We start from the raw sequence: 22,575 nt of genomic DNA, 5'->3' as shown, positions 1-22,575 counted from the left end.
TGTAACTCCTTTTTATTTTAGTTTTTCTTACCGTGTACTGTAGGTGGTTGTACTGTTAAGTAACTTGAAAAATAACCATAAAAACCAACATGAAAAGGAATTGCGATAAGATCCTGTATCGTGATACAGCTTTGGAAAATATCGTGATATTGTATTTTTCCATATTGCCCACCCCTACACCAAGGACTGCACCAGCAACTCGTCTACTGCCGCCTCTTCCAACTCTGCTTTCAAGAAGGGACACAACCGCTCCCGGTCGGACGTCAACTACCGGCCCTCTGCCTACACGGACAACGGGCTGCCCACCATCGACGGGAACACGCTGAAGAACATGGCCCTCAACCACCTCAGAGAAGGTCAGTTGTGTGTGTGTGTGTGTGTGTGTGTGTGTGTGTGTGTGTGTGTGTGTGTGTGTGTGTGTGTGTGTGTGTGTGTGTGTGTGTGTGTGTGTGTGTGTGTGTGTGTGTGTGTGTGTGTGTGTGTGTGTGTGTTGTAGGGATATATATGAAAATGTCATAGGTTGTGATTTGCCATCCAAGGAGTGTGTGTGCAAAGTTTGGCGTTGATGGGGCCAACGGTGGCAGAGATATGACTAGGGCAAAAGTGTGACGTGACGGACAGACAGACTGACAGCCGGTGGAGCTTTTCATAATAACTGCGACCTGACGGGTCGCAATGAAAGCCCTGATGGCAAATAATTGCAAAGAAATATTTTATTTTTGTCGCTGGACAATGGAACACGAAATAAAAATCAACATCTCTCGTTTGGCTTTTAGGCTTGTAAGTTAGGGCAGATACTGTATGACAAATAACTTACAGGAAATATACAAAGAAGTAGCTGACATATTTATTAACTTTATACTTTCCAATAACGATGTAAAAGTGTAAATAGCCGATCTACAAGCGAGATGCGACACATTGTGAGCTTGTAGAGCTGCTGTTTCCACATTTTTGGGGGGGGAAATGTTTGAAAATATATGAACATTTTTAACATGGAAACAATTATGACCATTATGCAAAAATAATTGCTACAGTATTTGCTATTATCTGAAATCATTGCGAGTAGCCGATTATGTAATAATTGTGACAGGCCTAATAGGCGCTCAGCTCTCTAAGGCTTTCTCAGTCAGCAGATTTATCTAACTGGCACTTGGTTCAGTCGTGCACACTGACATGGAATCAATGAGGTGCCACACCCTCTTGTAAGAGAATCACACTAAATGTCCATTACACTTATGCCTAGTTAATAGCCGTCCAGTCTCGTGTAGCCAGGCAACTATTCCACAATCTCCCGAATGCTGTCTGGAACTACGCTACACCGAAATCCGAGAACGGAAGCTGTCATCTGTTTGTCATTTCCGTTCACTTAACGTTTTATTTTAGAATTTTCATTTCTGACAAGCAGCAAGCTATACTGTATATGCTTTGATTAATTAATTTATTGTAGGACACATTTGTGTGACCGTAAAGTGTAAAGATGAAATGGAAGCGGGATGAGGCGTCACGTATGGTTTATCCTCATCATTTTCAGAGCTTCCGTTGCTCCAGACTGTATGGTGGAAGCATTTGAAAGTTGTGGGAGGTAGGCATGGGACGATCGTTTATCATGATAAAAAACACTCACGATAATCTTATCGTGGAGATTTAAATTATCGTGATATCGTCCTCCATCATGCACTGGGATCAATTCACCTTTTATTTGCCGAGCTGCATATCCAGTACCACTTAAACCCTCTATAATTGGTAAAACGTACTTATAATATACGTACTTGATAGTCTTTTTTTCACTCTCTATCAAATGTCTTTGCCAAAAAATAGCCGATGTACAAGCTTGTGAGTGTTGTGAGCTTGTAGATCTTCTATTTTTTTGGCAAATGTTCCGCCCCAGGATAATGGCAAAAGAATAATTTCTTTTGTCACAATAATCGTTATATGAAATGTTCATATCATCCTATCCCTAGTGGGAGGCAACAGTCTGGCTCGCGAGACTATTAGCCCCCTGACACCCCGCCCCAGTTGTATCCCAGCCTATGCACAAAATCTCTTAAAATGTGGGATCACGGCCAAATACATACAGTGTCAATTTGATGGTCCTTGACACAAAAATGTTTGGGAACAAACTGGTGTGCATTAACGAACGGAAGGGCCAATTAGAAATGCAATGGTAATGTCTTGCTGTCGTCCTGTTGGTTGTAGAAGCTCCCTTCAGGACTGAGAGGTTTTCAATAAAAAAGGGGAGCTGGGCTTATTTCCTTCATCCGCTGAAGCATCCTCACACAGAGAGAGACATAATGACATATGATTGTTATGAGGATGATAACCTAAAATCACACAGCTGTGCGCTCTCTCTCACTCTCACACACACACACACACACACACACACACACACACACACACACACACACACACACGTATTGCAATACTTGTGAGAACATTCACATTTTAGGAAGCCAGTTTTATGAATGCCATTTTTCTTTTTAGCTTGTTAGCTTGTAGGTCAGCTATTTTAATGTGTGACAACTTAAGTAAAATCACACATAACTGAACTCTAAGCATAACTCTAAAAATGTTTTTTAACCATGATTTTTCTTTTCTTGAGAGTACCAGGACACTCCGTCTATTTCTCAAATTCTGCTGTACTTGTGGGCAGGGGTGTCGCACCGAATTCTGGGCCCTGGGTACAAGGATTCACTGCGGGCCCCCCATGAATGTTCTTCATAGGGGGAACTGGGAATGCATTATTACACATTATTTTGTGCCTTAACTATTGAAAAATATCAGGTATACAAGCTCACAGAGCAGCACTGAGTGCTGTGCTGCGAGCTTGTGGATCTGCTATTTTTGAAAAATCTTGAAAATGTGTGCAAGTCTTTGAATATTTCGAATCCTTCTAAGGTTTTTGAAATGTTTCTATGTCAGTGGTGCTCAAACCTTTTCATGTGAAGGACCCCCAAAATGACATGTATTTGGCCACAGACTCCCATCTCAAAATATTTAGTTCCAGGGACCCCTTGCTTAAAAAATACATAGGCTATATTCAAAGATTTTCACACATTTTCACAACTTTTTCAAAAATAGCAGATCTACAGGCTCGTGCCGTGATGTGAGCTATTTTTCAATAGCTAAAGTATAAAATAATTAAGGCCCCTCCACCTTGGGCCCTAGTAACTCAGTCCCACTTTTTCCCCCTTATGACGCCCCTGCTTGTGGGTACATTTATCCCTTACACAAGTATAGCAGTACTAGTACACACGCACAAACACACACACACACACACACACACACACAAACAAACAAACGTACGTACGCATGCACACAAACTCGAGCCTGAGTCAAAGAACTGGGTGCAGTTTGTTTTGTGTGTGTGTGTGTGTGTGTGTGTGTGTGTTTAGCCACATGAAGACCTAAGGAGATCGTCGCCCATAGAAGGATAATAGCCTTGTAATCCTGTCAGCAAATGGGCTGAAATGAGGCGAGAGGAGAGGCAGCCCAATTATCCTGCCCCTGATACTAGCAGGATTATTTAGCATTAGCATAATGTGTGAGCGAATAGGCGTCGGGCCTTTTTTGGGGAGGGGAGGGGGGGGGGGGGGGGCTTCAGAGTCACCCTCACGTCTCGAATGCTTAATTTACGTTCTGTAGGGCAGCAATGGGAGGAAATAATTGGCATAATGACTCAAATTGTTGTGGTTCTCAACCTTTTTCATGTCAAGGACCGCCAAATGTATTTGTAGGACCCCCCTCCCATCTGAGGATTTTGTGTCGGACCTGCAGAAGAGAAGATTTGTGTTAAGATAATTCTAAACTATTCAAAATCTTCCAAACATTTGTGAGAGTAGCGTGGCATGAAGTGACTTGCTGTGAGCTTGTAGATCTGCTATTTTTTAATAGCCAACATAGATGGATGAGATGATTAAAATGAGTACTACTTTTGCTGGGGGTCCACAGGCCCAGTGTTGTATTGGTGATTCAATGTATTGGGGGGGTGACATTTTAATGACATCACAACAACACCTACATTACAGGAGTTAACGGGACAGACAATGGTTTATCGCTATACATGCTTGTTCCTTTGTTAAATCACCCTGGTGTGACACTACAGCGTATGTGAACGTTGAGGTGTGAACTTAAAGGTTGTTTTACATCGATGGATGTCCGTGTGTGTGTGTGTGTGTGTGAGAGAGGCTTGACACTGCAAAAAAAAGATACGGAACGGTGTCTACACGCGTGACCGGACCAATAAAACACTGCCCAGACCCCACTTTGAGAACCAATGCAGTAGGATACAACAGCAGTGGTAAGCAGTGAGGAGAATTAATTGGCATAGTATCTAAAATTGGGAGGAAAAATAGGTAAATATAATTGATTACTCAAAAAAAAGAGAGAGAGAAAAAGAAATAATTTAGTCTACTAATGGTTTAGTAATTGTGTTTTCCCACATGTCCCGTATCCACTCTCACATCTTGCGATTACAGTTTTTGAGAACGTAGCATTTTAGAGTCTGTTTTTCTGTCGACCTTTGAGGGCCCGCTCGGAGATCTCTACAATGTCATCAACATTCCATTATCGTCTGACCTGATATGCTGACGCCAGTGCTCAGAAACAACTGTAATGCCGTTTGGCCGTCAATCAAGTGGAGCTGACTCACTTTTTTTAGCTGGTGTCAACCAGGGAACAATGTGCTGTCTTTTTGTTTGTCCATTGTTGTGCTTTCATCAGCTATTTTTTTTGGCGGAGGAAGAGAGAGCTTCACAAGCTGTCACGATTCAAATTTAAACTGATGATTAATTGTCACACAAATAATTGCGATTAACGACTTAATTGTGTTTTTGACATTGATGACTGGAACATATGAATACAAACTTAATTTCTGTTTGCCATTTAGGCTTCATAATCACACTACACAGGGCAGATTACTGACATTTCATAAATTTATACTTTAAAACCATTTCTTGAAAATAGCTTGTAGATCAGGTAGATCTGCTATTTCTCTCTCTCTCTGTGTGTGTGTGTGTGTGTGTGTGTGTGTGTGTGTGTGTGTGTGTGTGTGTGTGTGTGTGTGTGTGTGTGTGTGTGTGTGTGTGTGTGTGTGTGTGTGTGTGTGTGTGTGTGTGTGTGTGTGTGTGTGTGCACTGGTTTTTGTATGTTTGTGGGGAACAAAATCTGTATACACAGTCACGTCATGGGGACCAGGTACGGTATGGGGACCAAAAATCAGGTCCCCATGAGGGAAACTGTTAAAAACCAACACAGGAGCTGCTCTGATGTGCCTGTGAAGTTTTTAGCATTGGCCCATAAGTCACGTTTTTTGGTCATGGTGTGTGTGTGTGTGTGCGTGTGTGTGCTCAGTAGCTTTATATGTTTTGTGGGGACCAAAATCTGTATACACAGTCACGTCATGGGGAATAACTTCATCAATTCTGATATTTGAAGTCGTGTATAAGCTAACACAGCCATAGTTGTTATACCAGATTTTTTTTCATAGCTGTATAACATTTAGAAAGGGTGGTCCCCACATGAGATGATTAAAATCATCACATGTGGGGACCACCCTTTTCATCAGTGTGGTCCCCACAAATCATAAAAACCAGTATGTGTGTGTGTGTGTGTGTGTGTGTGTGTGTGTGCGTGTGTGCGTGTGTGCTGTGCGTGTGTGCTGTATGTGCGTGCACGTGTGTGTGTGTGTGTGTGTGTGTGTGTGTGTTTCATCACTTCCAATTTCACTTGTTTGTCCTGTATCCTGTATGAGTTCTCCCTTCTGATTGGATGAAATTGGTGAATTGGCGTGTGTGGTGTGCCCCCTATAACACACACACACACACACACACACACACACACACACACACACACACACACACACACACACACACACACAGCGTTCTCTATGATAGATTTCTCCGGTGCGGCGGTACTGTGACAGGTGTAACAGTGATGGATGTGTTGGTTGGTCACCTTCAGCTGCCAGCCTTCATGCCTCCCCTGCTGCCTTGCTCATTTATTGTTGTCTGAAGACATTAGGGCAGGGGTCTTCCAATGTTTTTCAGGCCAAGGGACCCCATAGATGAGAAAGAGAGGAAGCAGGGACCCTCCACTACATACTGTGTACATTTGTGTTGCAGATTCATCTCTTTCATAGATTTCATAGATGGCTTCATAGACTTGAGACAGCACGCACTATCATCATTGTTGTAATTTTTTTATTTTATTTTTGTTGAGTTCAGACATTTAACCACTTAAACACTTTGACTGCCATAGGCAAATCCTATTTTATTTACCAGATTTTTTGATGGATGCCTCGTAACGTGAGGCGTTGTGTGCTTGTAGATCTGCTATGTTTGGCTAATGTTAGGCTAGAATAGGGATGCTAGGGTTCAAGTGGATAATGTAAAAACAAAAACAAAAATCCTTTCACCCAAAAATTGGCGGCCCTCCTGTAATAACTCTGAGGACCCCCTAGGGTTGAAGACGCCAGTGCATTAAGCCCCAGGTACACACTGAAGCCTCATTTAGTCTTTACACCTTTTGGTATATGACACTGCCATGTACCGATGTATTGTATAGGGATGGGACGATAAGCGATATTATTGTTTATCGTGATAAAAACACTCAAGATAATCGTATTGTGGAGATTTAATTTATTGTGATATCGTCCTCCTTGGCTTGCACTGGGATCAATTCTCCTTTTATTTGCCGAGCTTCATATCCGGTACCCTATATCGGTACATATATTTAAACCCTCTATAATTGGTAAAAGGTACTTATAATATACGTGCTTGATGTCTAATTTTCACCCTCTATAAAATGTCTTTGCCAAAAAATAACCAATCTACAACTTGTAGATCGGCTATTTTTTGGCAAATGCTCTGCCCCAGGATAATGGATTTTGATTGAAAAATAAGAATAAACGTGTGACATATTTTAACAAACAATGGGGGTTATAGGGAATTGTCAGTATACCACAAATGCGTTCTAGTGACCCAGGGCAGAGGTCGACTTGGGTAAACAGTGGGAAAAGATAGTGGCCCAAAGCAGCTTCCTTGGACAATGTCAAATGATGTAGCAGGTTTGGGAAACAAAGACCTACATTGATAAAAACAATACCTCCTTGTAATGTGTAATTTAAGAATACATTGTTAGAGGCAGCATATTGTGATGCCCTCTGATATACACCAGTAAGACTCCCGAATCGGGAGATAAGCGACCGTCACGTCGCATACACAAACTTTAGAAGGCAATTGTAGCCAATCAGGAGGGAATATGGGAAATGGGACAGATCCATGATGATGACATGACTTTAGAGATAGTGTGTAGCGCTTTGCGTGGATTTTAGGCCAAAATCTGTCGAAGCAGTGTCCAAAAATGTGTTTTGCAAAAATCGGCCTGATGGTGGCGCTAGAAGAGGGCAATTACTCAGATAAGGAAGAGGCAGTCTACAGGTGGATTGAGATCTTTCACAGTTTTTTTTGACTGGCTTCAACTCTGCAGTGCCTGTGACTGTGTCTAGGTACCACATGAACCCTATGGTCCTCTATTCTGGGGGTGAAATTCTGTGAAAATAGAAAGATCTACAGCTATTTTCGGTGATGGGATTGTTTTTAGAGGGGAAAAAAAGGAGGAGACCAAGTAAAGACCCCTGGGGAACTCCGGTCAACGAAGTACATGGGGTATAAATGTCTAAACGACACTTTAAGGATGTACTGGACTGCTTTTCTTCTCTCAAACGGCTGTCTATTTTGGTCCTGACCTCACCGCGTGTCTATGATTTTAACATGCAACTCCTCTGACCTTCGGTGTTCCACTTAGTCTTTTAAATGTCACCAGTGGAAATGGAAAATGTCTTGAGTTTTGGTGTGTGTGTGTGTGTGTGTGTGTGTGCGTGTGCACGTAACAAATATATATTTTTAAAGTTACAATTACAAAACAGATTCAGGGTGGGGTTAGGATAAGGGGTTTGGGTTCGAATTATGCAAGCTTGCTGATCGGCTATTTTCAGATTTTGATTCAAGGTCTAACCCATTAAAACCGGGAAGGCATCTGTCATTTTAGATTTCTTTGGCTATTCAAAAATAGCAGATATACAAGCTAATAGCACGTCACCTCGTGCCTTGCTATGAGCTTGTAGATCTGCTTTTTTCCATTCTGAAAATGTGTGCATGTGTGCTATAGAAATCCTTTTTTTATATATATATAATTTTTATCCCACGATTTTGTAACCCATTTTTTCACCCAGTGCCAATTGCCTATGTAATCCTGGTCTTTGCTCTCCCTCTGCCGCGCCTAGCCTAGTAAACGACCAACTTCGGGTACGAGGCTATGCCGCGCCTGGGGAGACAAAGGACTGACCTCATGCTTCCTTCAGTGCATGAGGAGTCCAAGTTGCTTCTTTTCACCTGACAAGGGGGGATTTCCCCGGTTTGGACGTAGTGCGTGGAAGGAACACGTTATTCCAACCAGTTCCTTTCCCCTCCGCGCGCCGGCTGGCCAGGGGGAGGCATTATAGAGACCAGGATTACTGCATGTTTTTGTGAGGGTATCTACCCTAGGAGACACAGGGAGAACATGCAAACTTTACTCCACACAGAAAAGGTGTGGGCGCTGATGACGTGGAGGAGAGAACACGCCCCAAGCGCCCACAGCATCCCCTGGCATGAATCGAACCCAGGACCTTCTAGCTGTGAGGCGACAGCGCTACCAACTACACCACCGAGCCCCCCCCCCCTCCTTTTTTGCCCCAATTTAGTCGTTATACCAATTGATTCCTCCCCACACACATTTCTGTGTTGTCACTGCTGTTGTATCCTACTGACTCACCTGCCAGTGAGGAACCCCCACCAGGAAGACGCAGAGCCTTCGTCCTACTCCTCCTGCCCAACACTCCTGCTGACAGGTGCCGCCCCAGCCCATAGGAATACATGCACCCTCCCTGTCTGGCTTCCCTCCCCCGAACACGGACCAATTGTGTTCGGACAAGAAATACTTTATTTAAAACTTTGCTTCCGGGGTTAGTGGGGGAGTCAGTGTGTTGATATTGCAAAAAGCCATCCTAAAATGTTGGTGTCCTCACAAGTATACTAATACAAATGTGTGCGTGTCTGTGCGTGCGTGCGTGCTTGCTTGCGTGCGTGCGTGCGTGCGTGCGTGTGTGTGTTTGTCCAAGGAAACTGAGGGAGTCTGATAGTCCGTGACAGAGCCAGAGCAGTAAAACACTGTGGGATGTTTTGATTGGCTATCTGAGTATTGGGTGTGGCCGCCTGCCTGCCACAACCTTGCTTATACTCAGTCGGACGACGGTGTCGGCGTCGTACGCCCCAAAAATAGCAGATCTACAAACTCACTTGATGCAGTGCGTTGTGAGCGTGTAGCATGTTGTTGATCGGCTGTTTGGTTTGCTTATAAAATATACCTCCACTACCTACAATAAAAGTAATCGGTATGCAGTACCGTTTCACATTTGTGAAAACGTTTTCAAAATAGCCGATCCACAAGCTGTGAGCTTTTTCGAATAGACAGAATGTTAAAATGGGGCTTTATTGGTTCATGTAGGTTTTGTAAATCTAAATCTGCAAAGTCACATTGAGTGCAGTAAAAAGCACAATGTTTGCATCTATGATGTAATGAAGTAGAAGTAAAAAAGTACCTTAAATTGTACTCGAGCACAGTACTGGAGTCAATGTGGTTGGTTACCACTGAAATCAGGCGTAACCGATCCTGGAACTGAGGCCACCAGCTGTAGTGCAGAGAGTTTATGGAGAGTTGACTTTGGACAGAGTGGCTGAAATACTGTATCTGTTGTAGTTGGATGCCTAATTGTACATGCACAGTTTGCGCACGTTACTTACAGCGAGAGGCTGTGTGTGTGTGTGTGTGTGTGTGTGTGTGTGTGTGTGTGTGTGTGTGTGTGTGTGTGTGTGTGTGTGTGTGTGTGTGTGTGTGTGTGTGTGTGTGTGTGTGTGTGTGTGTGTGTGTGTGTGTGTGTGTGTAGGGCTGTCAGAAGTATTACTTAATCGTCTAATCGTGATTATTTGACATAATCACCATAATCGTCATAATCGTTTCCATGTTGAAAAATGTTCCGACATTTTTGTAAAAGTCAAAAATAGTGGACATAGCAGATCTACATGCTCATCGCAATTATTTGATTGACAATCAATCGGCATATAAAATGTCATAATCTTGACAGCCCTATGTGTGTGTGTGCGCGTGTGCGGGCAGGTCTTTTTTAATAATAAACTAATATGATCGTGATCTTTATGTATAAAGCGTTTTCCGAAACAGGTTTACAAAGTGCTTAACAATGGCAAGATAAAATCCAGATATAAGAACAAAAATAACAGTCGAGGAAAGGATCTACATCGGTAGTACAGATCGCAACAATTAACATCTCTCATGACGTACAAAGGTTTACAAGGAATAAAACATGGATAAAAGTGGCAAAAAAAAACTTTGACTCAAACATTTTTCGAAGTGATTCAAGGTTACAGTACACTGTTTAACGTTTTCAAATAAAAAAATATACAAATATACTGAAACAAACAAACATTGTTCACTGTTCTGTCCGCCGATGAATATGCCACAGATCAATATCACTCAAATACCTGAACAATCGTGTGTGTGTGTGTGTGTGTGCGCGTGTGGTTCTTGTCTGGAGTATAAGTAGAGATGAAGGCTAATTGAATGCAGTAGTTTCTCTCAAGACACACAACACACCGGCACGCACAGAGGCACAAAACTAATTCTTATCTCGACTCCCTCCAAGCATGAAGACCGCCAATCAGGCACCCTTCGTTTGGGCCTAAACCTCGTTTGCATATTCATTAGCAGCTTAAACAAAAGGTTTGTTAACATGCAAAGTCGGAGACTTGTGGTGACAACTGTCCTACTGCTGTGTTTGTATAAGATTGATGAGACATTTGCTCCGGCCGCACCGGAGTCACCACCTGCCACATAGGATTTAGCACGGCTCGTTCCCACTTAAGAGCTAATATAATGAACAAAAAAAGGCAAGGAGATGCCTTGTCTGCCATTTAGGCTAATTTTCGTGGGTGTTTTCCATTTGTTTCAGTTAGGGAAAATCACCTCTAGAATGTAAGATGAGGGTTTGGTGTACACTTTGCCTACTCAGTGGTCGATTTTTACTTACAGGTAAGTAAAAGTAGCAATTCTGCTACGTAAAATAGACTTATTACAAGCGCAAGTAATTTTTTTCCAAAATGTGTCCAAAAATAGCTGATCTTCAAGCTCAGTTGTGAGCTAAATTATAAAATAGGGTTTAAGTGGTTATGTTGTAGTGGTTATGTTGTAATGTTTTGTAATCAAAATCTACCAAGTAACTTGTAACTAACTAAAGTTTTCTTCTATAAGAAAATGGAAATACTAAAGTAACAGTATCTCTAAATGTTACTTAACACAATCACCGCCATTGATGTACGGGGCATGACATTAAAGCCCTTTGCACACAGGCGCGTTTAACCGCACGGATAAAACGGACAATATAATTTTTTGAAAAGAAAACAATGATTCTCTATGACCTCATGCACACCGGCTCCGAATTAGCCGTGCGACGAGTGGCTGCCGCCGTGCGTTTTTTTCTCGATCGAACCCAGTTCGATTCGTGCGTCTTGTTGCATGCGGTAAAAAACTCATCACTCCTTTTATGACTCCTTTTTGGATCCGCAGCGCCGATTCCGCACAGCCTTGCACACCAAATCCAATGCGTTTTATTCATGCCGCAAACGAAAAAAACGCAACTGTCCTGTGTGCAAAGGGCTTAAGGCTTGTTCTGTTGCCCGGGACAAGTAATAATAAATCCTTCCGGACAAGTTCATTCAAAATGCTCTTGGTTTCACTTTTTCTGTGACGCTCCTGGCAGCTTTGTGCTGTATGCAGACTATGGACTTTCCATGCTATGGAGTGGAGGGTGGAAGGAGCAAGGGGGGTCGTTACAGTGAGACTAGTGCTGGGCGATTAATCGAAAATGGATCACGATTTCCATTCAGACTCCTATGCGATCTAATTTCTAATGAAATCACATTACAACGATTCTATGACGTCATGACACTGTGGCAGGGAAATAAAAACATTTGGGCAACAGTCCACGCTCTGTGCCTCTGTTGCTGTGTCTCCTCTCTCTCTCTCTCTCTCTTTTTTTCTCCCACAGCACACACATACATGCACGCAGTCAGATATCAATCAAGTGTTCTTTCCCAGTAGAAAAAAAATTGAGATTCGTTCAAAGCAAACTTTTTGTTACTCTACTGCAGCGCAGTATTTTCTATTTGCTCCATGCGCACATATAGGCACACGCACACATCTAGAGGCATGTGTGGACGTGACGTCAATAAATGACATGAATGAAATGAAAAAAATGACAATAAATGAATGAAACGTCACCAAAGCACCACTGTTCGTCAGTGGACTTCAAAATAAGAGTGTTTTTTCCCGGTCGGCAGACTTCAAAATAAAAGTTATTTCTTTCTTTATTATTGTTTTTTTTTTATATCAAAAATCAAATGGACCCTTATTTGGTTTCATTTTACGCCCTCAAAAATCCTGTGAGAATCGTGATCTAGATTCTTGTGGAGGAAAATCCAGATTCTCATTTGAGCAAGAATCGCCCAGCACTAACAGATATAACCGGAAAGTACGTAATCTCCAATTTTCTCCCCATCCGGCTTAATTGTATCAGATTTAGAAAAATCAATTCATCTCAGATTCTTTTCCCAGATTGCGTTATTGGTCAAAACAAGCTTTTTTTTCTACAGTCTCTAACTAAAGTAAATGTACTTTGTTACTCTCCACTTCTGATGTACAGTACAGCACTTTGGTGTTGGCCTGCCTGTGCATTCGTTGATGGCTTACCAATTTATGGGTCCCATTTACACCTGTCAAGATTGCACTGTAAATGCATACTGTAGCACTACAAACAAGGTTAGAGACACATTTGGCCCCATTAGTTGTAGTTCTGTAAATGTAATGTATCTCCATTTCACAACGCAAGACTAGGAAGGAAATGCGCGTTGGCACTCAGATATTAGATAGATAGATAGGTAGGTAGGTAGATACCTTCCTTCTTTCCTTTATTGTCCCAAGGGGGAAAATCAGTTGCCCAGAGGCAGCACAGCAGTTTTAAGGTTACAAGTTACAGAGAAGTAAGAAAAAGAAAAAAAGAGTAAAAAAAAAAGGCAAGGAACAATAAAAAAAAAAAGAATATATACATAAAGTGTCAGAAAAGATATCACAATAAAAGAATAATCTCCGCAAGCAGAAGAGGTTGCATAGCGTTGAAGGCACTGGAGAAGTAAAAAAAACATGATTCTGACTGTGCAGCACAGATCCTCGAGGTGGGTGAGGGCCTTGTTGAGCATGTAGGTGATGGTGTCGTCGACCCCGATGTTAGCCTGATAAGCAAACTGAAGGGGGTCCAGATGTTCACTAACTTTCGGTCTCAGTTGGTTCAGTACCAGCCGCTCAAAGACCTTCATGACCTGTGAAGTCAATGCAACTTGTCTGTAGTCGTTGAGGACAGAGGGACGGGTCTTCTTGGGCACCAGGACGATCCAGGAGGACTTTCACAGCTGTGGCACCCTCCCCGTCCTCAGGGAGAGGTTGAAGAGATGTGTGAAGGGGACAGCAAACTGCTCTGCCCCGGCCTTAAGCACCCAAGAGTTGATCTTGTCAGGACCTGATGCTTTTCTGGTGTTGGTCTGTTAGCGGTTGACAAAAACAGATACTCCATCAAACCGGTTGAAAAAAAGGTTCATCTCGTTTGCCAGCTTCCCCATGCTTGACACAGCTGAGTTAGCAGAGCCGTACCCTGTGATCTTTCTGTAGTCTAGTGTCGTTCTCCTGCAGACAGTTCTCCAGCTTAGCTTTGTAGCTCTAACCTGACTTTCGCCAGATGGTGGCAGCATTGCGTATATAACGCTCTGCTTTTACCATCTGGGCTTGCTCGGCCAGAGTTGATAACACTCGTAAAGTCCCGGGCCGGACCAATCAGCGGCAGCTATGGGCGGGCTCTGAGCGGCTCTGAGCCAATAGAGTCTGATTGCAGACCACGTGGAAACCCAGGAGGCGGATTCTGGGTGCAACGTCATGCAGACAGGCCAATATGAGTGGTTGGAGTTGGCACTCCCAGACTGTGATAGAAACGGCCACATCCAATCACCTGCTACAGAAATTCAAAAAATGGCCCGCCCCTTACATCGAGTCTGCCCGAGAGAGCCCAGATGTAAGGCAGAGCGTTACGCACTGCTGCAACTATCTGGCGAAAGTCAGGTTATTGTAGCTCACCTTTTCCTGAGCTTTGGCTACTTTCAGCTCGTCCACCACTACCTTCATCCCCTCTAGGTCTCCTGCCTGGAACAATCCCTTTTCCTCTTAAGAAGGTCAATGATTTCCTTTGTCATGCACGGTTTGTTGTTGGAGAAGTAGTAGGAACACACGCATTCTCTCAAAAACTATGTAATCAGTGATGACCTGACAAAGGCTAGCTACATCCTCTCTGTGTTCACTGAAAAATATTAACACTAGAAACACCGTAGCTATACCAGACAAAATTAAGGTGACTTCACGCCAAACATACTACTTCCAACGGCTCCAAACTGCCAGTCTGTTGTAGTCTGCCGGCATTAGCTCATATTTTGGGACCATTACTCCATTATTTACAATGGTTTGTAATGCAGGCTGCCACCCGATGTGGAGAGACGCCTGCAACAAAGCAGAAAGCCCGCAGCACTCCAATTTAGATACAGTCATTTAGATACACCACCCGATGTGGTCATGTGATCAAAGATGGCCGCGGTGTGAATAAGGTCTTTTGTGAAAATAGCCGATCTACATGCTCTTAACTGACACAACTCTGAATGTAGATCCACTGAGAAAAGAAGGGACATTTCTTGCTCTCCCATCCTATTTTCTCTTTATCTTTACATAATATTTTCCCTTGCGAGGCGTTGTGAGCATGTAGATCAGTTATTTTCTCAATTTCTGCCTCTAATATTTGGAGGTATTAAAATGTATTTTAGAGGTATTAAAAAGTCCTTAAATTGTCACTTTAGGTGGTTTGTTTACTGTTACTATAAGTGAGAAAACCATGTTGCACATTAAGTTAATCATCTGGGGACCCCACAAAATAATTTGTGGGGTTCCCCCCTGGGGGTCCCGGCCCACAGGTTGAGAAGCACTGCCCTAGAGCGGAGCGCTGTGTCTCTGAGACCCTCCATCATCAAGACGTTGAAGCGGAACCAGGAAGCCAGTCATTTCCTCATTTCCATCGAGCTCCAGCCTGCTTGTTTAGTGGGGTCTTATCGGAGCGTGTCTCCCACTCTGCTGCTGTGACGTGACACCTGCTCCCAGGGGATCAAATCTCCTTGCAGCCCAAAAACAGCAGCTTCAGTCCTTAAAGGCACACTCATATGCTGTCCATGTGCTTTTCAGTTCATCGTTGATATGATCGAAATAATGTGTGCTGCTTGTGGGCATGTGGCTTAGTGGTGCAACAGTTAATCGACTAATCAATGTAATCGATTATTTAAAAGATATATCATTTAATTACACAATTTCGTAACAATCAGTCCCTATGTCATCATAGGTGAAACGTTTCAAAATGTAAAGAAAAATATACGCGCTGCGTCATTGTCAACGCAGGGAATCTTCCCTTTTTAATCAATGAAGGGTGCTCCATTGCCGACGTTGCGCTGTTATTAAAGTCAAGAAAAGAAATAGAAATTTGTAATAAGCTCACAGCGTGTCACTTTGTGCTACGCATTTGTTTTTGGAAACCTTGCAAGTGTGAGAACTACTGATTTAGAAGGCGTTTGTATAATTGCCCTCAGGTCTTAATTACGGCTCCCGTCATTAATCTCAGGAGCCTCTAAATCTTGATAGGGCTCTTTCCCTCACAGAGGCCCTGCATTCAGAGAGTGCCCGCACAGCGCCGCACGGAGCCTAGGCTAGGGGGCCTCGTCTCCGACGTGAGCCTTGATATTTTGGTTAGAGATAGCGGTGTGGCGGGGGCTCCGCCGCATCTGTTTTATGTGGAGTGGGCAGGAAGAAACGGCATTGTTAAAGAGGCCACTGAGAAAACAAAGTCGGCACAGGAGAAACACTGCTAATCTGAAGGCCCACCACGGCACACCCACCCACCCCTCTCTGCCCTTATTCCCTCTCCATCACTGTCTCTCCTACTCTTTTCACCACCGTCAGCCATTTTCATTCTAAACCTCCCTCTCTCTTTCTCTTCTCTCTATTGTGAGTATACTTGACTGCCTTACGTAGACAGAAGCCACTGAACACCCAGCTGATAAGGTAGCATATTTTGATTTTGTGATGTGATTGGCGATATAACACATGCTATAGATTTAGACAAATATTGAACTACTTAAGCCCTTTTTACTTCATTGTATGATGAATAGCAGAAATAATCAATCTACTGTATATGTACAGTAGATTGGTATATGTACAGTGGTAAAAAGGTTTCCAATGTAAATAAGCCGTAAGGCTTTCTTGGATCTCCTTTTAGTTGACCTTGTACCGGTGAACTGAAAACTGTACCTTTTTATATGCAAACTTCATTTTAAGTTTTTAATCTATCAGTCAATGTATAGAGTCTAGACTGTTCATGATTGTAGATATTGAACTACTTGTCTATCCTCCTTATTTCAACACACAGGTGAATAAGAGTATGTATGGATATAAACCACTTGGCTAGTTTGGGTTTGCAGAGACAACATTTAGTTTCAGATGATATACACCAGCCAGCATAATGGAATGGTGTGACCCAGTTTCCATCAGCTCGATTGTTGGCTTTGAAGCCACTCTCCTTTCGAAAAGACATGCTTGGTGACCTAACCTAATGATAACTTTGTAATGTTTTACAATTTTTAGAAATGTGTCAGGCTGTGCCACTGCGTTGGACTGGTCTAGACCAGTGGTTCTCAACCTTTTCAGGCCGCAACCCATGCTGTTACGCCACATCTCCAGTATTGACCTTTTCACTGTGGTATCAAGCACCGGAAATAGCCCACCTCCAAGCTCAGCTTGTGATCTTGGAGGTTTGCTATTTTCGATATTTTCACCAAAAGGCCCTTTTAGAAATGTCAGCCCCTGCCTCTCTAACATTCTCTGCTCGTCCCTGCTCCTCTTCCTCTCCTCCAGCGGATAAGGGCAGCAGCAGCGGAGGCAGCGTGGTGAAGCAGGGCGAGCTGGAGCAGCGCGAGGGCCCGCGGGGCCGCTGGGCAACGTGCCACGTAGAGCTGACGCCCTGCGAGCTGCGCCTCTACACCCTGGACAGCAGCGCCAACCGGCAGCTGGGCACCGCCTACTCCCTGTCCCACTGCCAGAGCATCACCTCCCCCGCCCCCACCTCCCAGAGCGGACCGAGCGGCCAGCCCCTGCCCAGCGACTCCCGGACCCTCCAGGTTAGGGCCCACTACTGTAGGGGCTGCATGATTATGGCCACAATGGTTGTTCCCATCATAATACAGATGTGGCGTTTCAACTCTTTACCGCTCTTTTCCTGAAAATGTCCTGTAAATGCATTTCTTTCCCGGTTTTGACTTTCACATTTTTTTGGAGAATGGAGTGTATTTTTGCAGAGACTCACAAATGTCAAGAAACTGTAGTTTTCCAGAAGGTGGCATAAACATTTCCTGTTCCGTGTCAGTTTTTCTTTTGATTGGCTCAGCAGCTAATTTGAACCGGAAGCACATATGAAGGTGTTGTGTGATTCCAGGTCAAATATGCTGCTGGAAAAGAAATGTTTATACCACCTTCTGGAAAAGGGAACTAAAGTTATGCACAGTGTCCATTGAGATCGCGACTATCTATCATGATCATTCATTGAGTTTACTGGAAAAAAATACATTGTTCTGATTAAACACTTAAAGCCGTACTTTATACATTGTCGTACAAGTGTCCACAAAAAGCGACCGTGAAGACCATTTGTCCCCTCCTTGCACTTTTATGCTTGAGCTGCACCTACTATACATAAATAGATACTGTGAGGATGAATATACCATACAAACTATTTTTGCACATAGAACATACCGTGAAGATGTTTACAAAAAGGTTAAGTACAGTAGCAACCACTGGAAAGAAAATGCTGTTGGTGTATACAATATACCAAACTTTATGCACATGTACATTTTAGGATGCTCTTTTATTTTATCTTTCACAAATCTTTCAATGTCATTATCTTTATTATTATCTTTTTCAATGTTTAGTTTTGTTGTTTGCTGTCATTATATTGTTTTCTGTTATTATATATACCCCTGCTGCATTGTCTGAAGGATGCCAAACAAAAATAAGTTTTACTCTTATGTACCTGTACAAAAGACGTAGCAATAGTACAACCTTGAACCGTTAACCGTTGCACCCCTGTGCCTCCAGGCCCTGTTCTTCAACAGCACCCGTCTCCAGCTGAGGGCGGGGTGCCAGTGGGAGGCCCTGGAATGGAAGAGGATGATGTGGGAGAGGGTGCTGGCCGCCAGGCCCCCCGACACCCAGCAGCAGCACAACAAGACCGCAGCAGAGAACCAGCAGGTAGGCTAGGAGGCTTTAATACCATTTAGACCTGAAAAAACTCTTCTAGATCCTAACAGTTTTCTGAAAAACCTATGTTCAAGGACCCCCTAGAATTATATGTATTTAACCACGGAACCCCAGCTGAACATATTTAGTTCCAGGCACCTAGAGAAAGAAGGATTTATATCAAATTGACAATTTGGCCATGTTTAGTTTGTCATTTTAGAGGTATTAAAAAAGTTCTTAAATTGTCACTTTAGAAATGTGCAGATACCCTTAACTAAACGTTATGTTGGTTTGTTTACTGTTGAGTGAGGAAACAATGTTTCACATTAAGTTAATCATCTGGGGACCCCCCCCAAATAATTTGTGGACCACCCCACAGGTTGAGAACCACTGATCTAATGGATAATACATGTTTTCCCTATCTTTCATCAGGTGGCCAAGTTCCCCGTGCCCATGTCCCCCAGCTCGTCCCCCTCGCCGTCGGGCCTCGACACCGGGCCGGACGACGGCGGTGACACCCCGACCCCGGCGGAGGCCACCAGCGGCACGCCGTCCCCGCTCACTCCCCGCCTGGCCAGGCCCACCGCCCTGCCCCTGTTCACCCAGCGCTGCCAGGAGGTCCTCAAGGTGGGCCTGCTCCACCGGCTGACGGAGCAGAACAACTGGCGGTCCTTCACCTTCGTGCTGACCCGCTCGGCCCTGCGGGCGTTCCCCACGGAGGGCCGGGGCCCCGTCTCGGAGCCCCTCTTCCAGCACCCGCTGGCCTGCTGCGTTGCCGTGCAGTACGACACGCACCCCCACCCCCAGCAGGAGAACGAGGATCCGTGGAGGACCGCTCCCGCCGATTCAAGATGCCACTTTCAGGTATACGGATCATTCTCATAAAATTAGAATGTTGTGTAAAAGTGGACAGTGGACCAACAGCAGCAATACAATTCAATGCTGGTTTTGCTCCACACTGTTCAGAGTCAACACAGCCATCTACCCGGGGATTTTAGAGCACTTTGTGCTTCTGTACATTGGCAAGCTTTATGGAGATCATGATTTCCTTTAGCCAGAAGCACTTGGTACCTGCCCACAGAGCCAAAACTACTAGTAACTGGTGTACTGACCATGGTATTACTGTTAAAACAGAAAACTCCACTCCAGTGAGCCATGGCAGGATTTTTTTCTCTCTGTGTTCTGTTGCATTTTGAATTGTAAAGATAATATACCTAGATTCATGTAGGTGTCCTAGTTCAGGAACTCCAGAGGCCAATAAACTCACTTGTGCCTAATTATTCAAAAACCTACAGATTGCCACTGGATGAGACCTTTAACCCATTAAGACCTCAGGATGATTCTCCAAATGCCTTCTAAATCAGTGGTCCTCACACTTCTATGTGCCAAAGACCCCTACATTAAGAGAGAGATAGCACATGTACAAGCTCGCGGCACAAAGTGAGCTTGTACATCTGCTATTTTTAAATAGCCAATGCTAAAATCTAAAATGACACGGATGCTTTCCCGGTTTTAATGGGTTTATTTTCAGTTTTCACAAGTACAGTCAAGTGAGCCTAGAAATGAATCAACAATACCACAAGATTTGCTTGGGCAGCACCTAAGTGTGCGTATCATCCGGAATAGGGCTGTCACGATTATAACATTTTACATGACGATTAATTGTCACTCAAATAATTGCGATTAACGATTTAATTGTGTTTTTGTCGTTAACAATTACATTTCTGTTTGGCCTTTAGGCTTTGAAGTTGCACATGGTAGATATGACACAAAGAAATTACTGACATTTGACAACTTTATACTTAAAGGGGCACTCCACCACTTTTCAACCTATCTTCATATAATAGGTCCTCACTAATGTTCATGATAAAATATCACAATTTTTTTCTACTCAGTTTGGGTCTCATAGGAGAGCTGTGGGTGGGTCAAATCCTTCTACCGGTGACATCATCAATGGGAAATGCAAGCTAATAGAAACTGCAGGCTTTCTATTCCTGAAAAAGTTGCAATGTTAAAGTGGAAGCCATTGTTCTCGTGATAATAAAATCTTTTTATTTTTTTATATTATTATTATTATTATTTTCAAACGATGATGTCACCGGTAGAAGGATTTGACTGCTCTAATATGAGACCCAGACTGAATAGAAAAAAATTGTGCTATTTTATTATGAACATTAGTGAGGACCTATATGAAGACAGTTTGAAAAGTGGTGAACTACTCCTTTAAAAAAGAACATTGATGCGACGCGTTGTGAGCGTGTAGATCGGCTATTTCCACAATTTTTAACTTTAACTAAAATATATGAACATTTTTCAACATGGAAACGATTATGACGATTATGGAAAATAATCACAATTATGTCAAATAATTGTGTATGTAATAATTGTGACAGCCCTAATCCGGAACAACCCCAACAACAGCACGCGGAGGAGAAATGGGCATTTCTAACTTATACTATACCAGTAGTTCTCAAACATTTTCACGCCAAGGACACCAAATTGATGCGTATCCGATTCAGATGCGGACCCGGATCTGAACATTATTTGTGCCAGGGACCCTGATACAAGATTTTTGTTGTTGCAAAATGTTTCAGAAATATATATATATATATATAAAAAGAAAATGGCAATGAAATGGATATTTTTGACAACGCTACTTTCAGGTAGTTTTCTCCAAAGAGGTGCTTCAACTTCGGGCAGAAAGTCCGACCAAAGCCCGAGACTGGGCGGAGGCTCTGCGGCAGGCTGCAGACGCCCAGAGGCCCGTCCGGCGAGAGGCGGAGGAGGTGGGAGAGGCAGCGCCAGGTAGGGCTGCTCCATAGCACTTCAAATCACTATCACCCTTATTTCAACTAACTTTTGCCTTGATGACGATGATGATTCATGAACAATTAAAAGAATATAGATATCTTTGCTGTCGGGCAGAAACCTCTTACCTCCATATTCTTTTTTTATTTTTTATTTCTTTTGTAAATTAATGTCCTACTTGTACTTGCAGAGTCACACAAAAGCATCAGCAGTAGCAGAATGTGGTGCGAAGCGCTGCCTTTTGAGCTTGCAGATATGCTACTTTGTTGTTTTTAAATTTGAAACCGTTTTATTTTTTATTTTATTTGTTTATTAGCACACATAGTTGAAATTAGGGTTGTTCGATATGGCCAAAAAATAAAATCTCGATTATTTTCACTGAAATCCCGATTTTCGATTTCGATTTCGATTTTTTGTTAAAAGAATAATACATTGTTTCAACTATTTTGTTTTCATTTAAAAAATGCAAGGAAATGTTTTTTTTTTTCATTATTGTTTCATTTTTTGATTTTTTTTATATAGCCAAATAGCAAAATGCAATAAAACAATAAGGGTATTAATAATAATAACTTTAGTTGTGCAACAATCACATACAACTTAGCGTCCTTAGTGTTTCATTATCAATAGTGAGTGACAAAACAGCCAAAACAAGCCAGCTCTTGGAGGCTGGTGAGGCATTTTGGTAGGCATTTCGCCTACCAAAATGTAATTCCTGGCTACGCCCCTGCCCTGCACCACTCATGCACGGAGATGTTGACTGCTTGTAAACGGAGGCGAAGCGCTTCGCTTCCCGACGCAAAATTAACACAGTGACAGGGACAGTAGGACTAGGAGTAGACTACAGTCAGTAGGTGGGTAACACAGAATTAATAAGCTTCTTTCAAACTACAACAAGTAAGTAAGTTTACCAGCTCAGCAGCGTTTTGTTCTGTTTGCTGCTTGAACCATCGCGAGTGAGCGCAGTGCGCTGGTGAACTCTGCTCAGTCTGACGTGCGCTAAACGCGCATCAAAGAAATTACACATCAGATAGAAAGTAGTATTAATTTGGTGTCGGACCTTGTCGTCCTGCTTTAGGAGGACGGGGCTGTGTACTTTTTGCGCGTGCAAGGCTCCAATGAGTAAGAATTTCCCTAATTAAAGTGAAAATCGATTTTACGATTTCCATTTTTTTAAATCTTCCAAAGGAAAAAAACCGGGTTACGATTAAAAATCGATTAATCGAACAACCCTAGTTGAAA

The 22,575-nt window shown here is 43.0% G+C and overlaps 1 protein-coding gene across 1 annotated transcript in view; it reads left to right on the top strand.

Annotated features, from left to right (window-relative positions):
- Window positions 1-22,575, top strand: part of plekhm3 (pleckstrin homology domain containing, family M, member 3) — a gene marked incomplete at its 3' end in the record, with an annotated part of 76,852 nt that overhangs the window by 1,122 nt on the left and 53,155 nt on the right. Inside the window, exons 3-7 of the mRNA XM_080752713.1 lie at window positions 185-356; window positions 17,155-17,417; window positions 18,388-18,540; window positions 18,961-19,392; window positions 21,192-21,333. Of these exons, the coding sequence (XP_080608839.1) occupies window positions 185-356; window positions 17,155-17,417; window positions 18,388-18,540; window positions 18,961-19,392; window positions 21,192-21,333 (1,162 nt within the window). The remainder of the gene's footprint in view (window positions 1-184; window positions 357-17,154; window positions 17,418-18,387; window positions 18,541-18,960; window positions 19,393-21,191; window positions 21,334-22,575) is intronic.

The sequence above is a fragment of the Nannobrachium achirus genome, assembly GCF_963921795.1.
Source record: "Nannobrachium achirus genome assembly, chromosome: 22".
Lineage (NCBI taxonomy): Eukaryota > Metazoa > Chordata > Actinopteri > Myctophiformes > Myctophidae > Nannobrachium > Nannobrachium achirus.
The sequence above is the reverse complement of the archived record's forward strand: the minus strand, read 5'-3'. Positions and strand labels throughout refer to the sequence as shown.